Raw genomic sequence first — 5,214 nt, 5'->3', positions numbered from 1 at the left:
AATATTGTTTTAAGAATGAGATTAAAGCTGACTACCTGTTGGAGATTATAAAATCCACATCCTCGTCTTATTCACTGCCATTGGAGCTCCAACTTTAACTTTATCTTTGTATTAACGGATCTAATTGGAATTTAAACATCTCACTTAAACATAATTAAAAAGACAATCACCAAGGAAAATAAAAATCATATATTAAGGATTAAAAAGAACTTAGCGGATACATACCCTCGCAACAGAGAAGCTACCCATTGATAGTCCCTAAAAGCTTGTTCCTTGCAACAGCAGCTACACATGGACGTTTAACATTTTGGTCTTCTACAAGGAGCTCCTAAGACTATAATATAGCTAACATACAAACAAACACATCAAAAGAAAAGCAGTACTAAGAACTATATTATGGTCATATGGTCATATTTGTTTTACACGGGACATTATTTGGAAAAATCCAGCCATAAGATTACTTCTAATACTCTTGTCAAACCAGTTATCAAGAGGTTACTATTTTTGTACATGAGACATTATATAGTGCTTGTGTTTTAAATTCTTAGTAATACAACTACCAAAATCATTACAAAAGCTGAAAAACTGCCCTTTGTATATATATACACTCCATTAGATGGATATTTCAAAAAAAAAAAAGGAAAATCTGTAGGCTTGATAAGTTTGTAACAACTACAATGCACATCATGTAACGATAAAGTAAATTTGAAGGAATCTGCATTTGAATAGTTAATACATTGTAGTCTTAAGAATAGCGTCTGGTAGAAGTTCGTCCACCAAAGGATCTTGCATAAAAAAGCTTTGTTTGGAAGCCCATTCTAAGACATTACGCCCATCTTTTGCGAGCGCTTCGCAATCAGGAACATGAATTGCTATATAACACATTAATATCAATGCTTGAATTTGAATACCTTGTTCACCTAAATACACCAATTGTATCAATGGTTTTACTCCATTCCCTAGTATGATAGACTTACAATGCAAAATATGAAGGTAATTGTCGGTGGAAGCAAATTTAATGAGGGCGTTCACAGCAGCTAGCATCACTTCTGTTTCCCTCTCATCGATTAGTTTGACAAGGTGTTCGATAATTCTTGTTTCTGTTGCTCGAAATGTTCTTGCTAAGTTACCTAACGAATTGATGCAAGGGACCAACAAGTCACAATCAGTTCCTGTGACTACCTTTAGAAGTTGATCCACCACAGCTTTAGCTGCAGGAGATGTAGGCTTGAATGCTGTTCGTCTTAACTCTGTGTTTTGTTCTGCTACACTTGTGATCTCCATAAGTGCCATTGCTGAATTATACTTCACTTCTTCTTGGCCTTTTTCTAACAACACAGCAAAACAAAGCAATGCCCTAGACTCTGTTATGCTACTACATATTAACACATTTTCTTTAGCTAGGTGCCATAGAGCACGTGCTGCCATAGCTTTCATCTCCGCTTTAACTTCAGGATCCTCATACTCTCTTCCTCCTTTAATACTACTTCCAGCGAATGACACATGTTGTGGGTGCGCTTGATTCTCAGTTTTGCTCTTGCTATTAGATGTCCGCCTTACCATAGTGTCTGATACCACATTAGCTATTTGTTGCTCTGTTTGAATTCCTCCTACTACTGGCTTCATCTTGTTTGCTAATTGCTTCTCATCTTGCTCATGGTCAATACTTGTAGCTGGTGATTTCTCTGATTCCCCTTTATTATCCAACACAACCGAATGAATTGATGTTTTTTTACGCTTTGCAATTGTATACCTGCTATGCTCTTCAATTGTCTCAAAAGCTAAATGACTTACAAGTAACCTGATTACATTATTCTGTGCAAAATGATCCTGACATTTCCGATGATGGGCAGCCAATTCAGACACCGCCCAAGCCACTACAGCTTGTACCTGATACAATTGATATTATTGTCAAATAACTTGTTAATAACAATTACATTTGTTTACCTAAATGCCATTCATTGAGTGACTCCCATGTGGACGGGGTTTAAAAACGTCATATGTACACAATCCAATGCCATTGAGTGACTCCCATGTAAACGGGGTTCAAAAAGGTCATATGTATACAATCTAACCCTTTTAGTAATAATAAAGATGTTGCTTTTGATTGACCTTTATAATACGATATTTTCCATTAAAAATAAATTCTTTGACAGTAATATAATAATATAGATAATCTTTGAGTACCTTCATTTGTCCATCTTTTAGCATCTTAGCAAAAACAGAACAAACTCCAGCATTAACAATTTGTTCCACACTTTCCATATCTCGTCCTAGTAATCCAATACAACGTGCTGCATTCTCTTGACCTTTTGGTTTTCCTTCCTTTGCAAGCTTTAAAAGTGGTCCCACACCACCTTCTTCAATAATCAATTTCCCATATCGTTCATTATCCCTAGCCAAAGAAGCCAATGAAGCAGCTGCTTCACACCGATCATCAGACAAACCTGATGAAAGGTTAGCTATCTGTTCCCAAATCAAACAAAGAATAGGCTCATTTACAGCAATAGGTGGTAATCCAAGGTATCCAATATCTGAATCATCATCATCATTCTTAGGGGCAGACACACGTAAAAGCCATGTAACATCACCAATAGAGTTATCAAGTTGAGAAATCATCTTTCGAAAAGCTGCATTAGGAATAATTGTAAACACACGCTTAAGAAGGGATCGTGTTCGACATTTGTCAACAAGAGCCATGACTTTATCAAGAACTTGTTCAGTATCGTCGATGATTCGACGTGTTGGCCTTTCATACAGATCATTACTAGCACGAGCTGCTTGTCGAATCAAGTCTGCTAACTTTTTTGTCTTTGATTGTAATTCAATGCATTCTTGTTTGAATTGTATAGCTTCATCCACTGCTTTTGTTATTTGATCTGCTAATTGTACTGGTCGTGTCAAGATTTGTTTAACAATCTCCCCCATTATTCAATACAAACTAATATCAAATGTGTATGGATAGAATTAAAGTCCCTCCTCCCTAAGATATTAGGAAGGGGCTATTTGACAAAACCAACTTTTTTTTATTTTTGGTTAAGGTTATATATAAAAGAAATTAATGGTTAGCATTGAAATTATTGTCATACCATCTTTATATGCTTAAGAATTTGCATTGCATATTCTTACTATTTTACGTTTCATATGAGTATTTGTTTATGAGATGGAATATAAAAAAATAAAAATAAATTTATCTCCAGAAGAATTAAAATTATATTTAAATAATTGAGCAGAATATGAAAATGGTGGTGGAACGTGGTAGAGGATGAAAAACAAAGAGAGTAGGTAGTTATGGTGGGTAAGGTTTTGGATAAATTAATGGAGAAAGATGATCACGGTGGGATTTGTTTTGATAATAGAATTCTTAACTGGTAAATCCGTGTTTTTCTCTAATTCACTAAATATTTTATTGTGTTTTAATTTTTTATTATGTTATAGTAAAATATATTTTTCATATTACTGAGAAATTTCTAAAATATTTTAAATTTTTTTATTTTTATATATTATAGTAAAAAAACAAACTTCATTTTTTTTTTTTTTGTTATTTTTATGTATTTTTATTTTTTTGTTATTACTTTTGATTTTGTTTGTTTACGTTTATTATGAAACTTGAATTTATTTGACCTATAAGTTTATTCATTTTCCTACTTGATTTAGCTTTAGAATATAATGATAACTCAAAAATTTTTTAGTAGTACTACATTCACGTACAAAACACATTGAAGTTTGTCACCATTTCATACGTGATCATGTTGAAAAAAGTCATATTACTCTATCTTTTATTCTTACGGAAAATCAATTAACTGATATATTTACAAAACCTTTAAGTCGTGATCATTTTGCATATATTCGTATGGAACTTGGCATATTAAATGATGTTGCATGAACTAAGGGGGAGTAAGGGTACAATAATAATTAAATACTAAGTATGTATTTAGGGAGAGTATTTCATTTTATTAACATGATTTAATTATGGTTGCATGTACGTATGTTTGTACATGTATTTGAGGGTTGAAAATTAAATTTCAATTTCTTAAAAATATTTGTTACATATATATAAATTGGGACTTATAATTAAATACCTTTTATTTACAAAGGATATTTAATTTTTAAAACTAAATTGTATGCTTGTAATATTTAGACGTCAACCACATATTAAATACTTATTCATGAATTTGGTCCTAATCTAACTATTTCTTAATTATATTCATCATTACACTCCTTATACATTCCCTCACGTCGCTCAAACACTCCAAAAACCTTCAAGCTTCACTCAACATCAATGTTGCCTTTTCCCCAAATTGTCACATCACACTTTAATGATGTACAAATGCATTGTACTTCATTTGATCTTTAAATGGCTTGTGAACCAACCATTTCCTCACTTCATTCCAAACTTTCCTGATTTTTCATTTTCAAGGTCTTAAAAAGCTCATCAATGGTCCCCAAAAGAAAATTAACCCGTTCATCTACAAAATTCGAAAATGGAGAGACTTCAAAGTCTCCAAGGCAAGAAACTCCAACTTCATCTATTCCCCTCATCTGTTACTTCTTTGGAGGTACCCAAAAATTGGTTCGAGAACCATACTGCATTTGGACGGTGGATCGACACCTTCAAACACCGTTCATTATCTTATGTTAACATTCTTGATTACATACCCTATTCGTGTCAAAATTTTCTATTGCAATTTGTCATTCATTATTGTTGATGGATATCCGGCCTTAAGGAATTTTGTCAAAGGTCAAGAGATTGTAATCTCTAAAACCCTAATCAATGAACTACGGAAAATTTCTTCTCTTTTGGATGATTCTACACTCAATTCTGTGGCACTTCAAAATGCCAAAAACATGTTCGTTCTTGATTCTTATTCTGATTTTTCTCCCACCAAAAAACTTACCCACAATGGTTTAAATATTTGTGGAAAGTTATTACATACACTTCTTTTTAGAACTATTTTCTCTCGTAATTCATCTTGTGAACTTGTCACAGATGCACATCTCATTCTTATGTGGAAGGTTGCATCAATAAAAACTGTTGTTTATGCCTCTCTTATTATCTCAACTATGCGTTTTTGTAGTTCTCTTCTTCGTAACAATGCACTTTCTTATGCTAATCTCCTGACCATAATTTTTGGTCATTTTAATTTACTCTCTGATTTGGAGGAAGTAGATTACTCTGATCCTCAATCCCTTTCTAGGAATGTCCTCCCTCCC

General features: G+C 33.2%; 1 protein-coding gene across 1 annotated transcript; it reads right to left on the bottom strand.

The window, feature by feature from the left end:
* Nucleotides 1–591: 591 nt before the first annotated feature.
* On the bottom strand, nucleotides 592–3,288 carry LOC130825844 (uncharacterized). Its single transcript, XM_057691286.1, has 2 exons — nucleotides 2,188–3,288; nucleotides 592–1,890 (listed from the first exon to the last, which is right to left on the bottom strand). The coding sequence occupies exons 1-2, from the start codon at nucleotides 2,926–2,928 to the stop codon at nucleotides 730–732; spliced, it is 1,902 nt and encodes a 633-aa protein (XP_057547269.1). The 5' UTR covers nucleotides 2,929–3,288; the 3' UTR covers nucleotides 592–729.
* Nucleotides 3,289–5,214: the final 1,926 nt, after the last annotated feature.

Source organism: Amaranthus tricolor, chromosome 10 (genome assembly GCF_026212465.1).
Source record: "Amaranthus tricolor cultivar Red isolate AtriRed21 chromosome 10, ASM2621246v1, whole genome shotgun sequence".
Lineage (NCBI taxonomy): Eukaryota > Viridiplantae > Streptophyta > Magnoliopsida > Caryophyllales > Amaranthaceae > Amaranthus > Amaranthus tricolor.
Note: the sequence above shows the minus strand (reverse complement) of the source record. Positions and strands in the feature narration are given on the sequence as shown.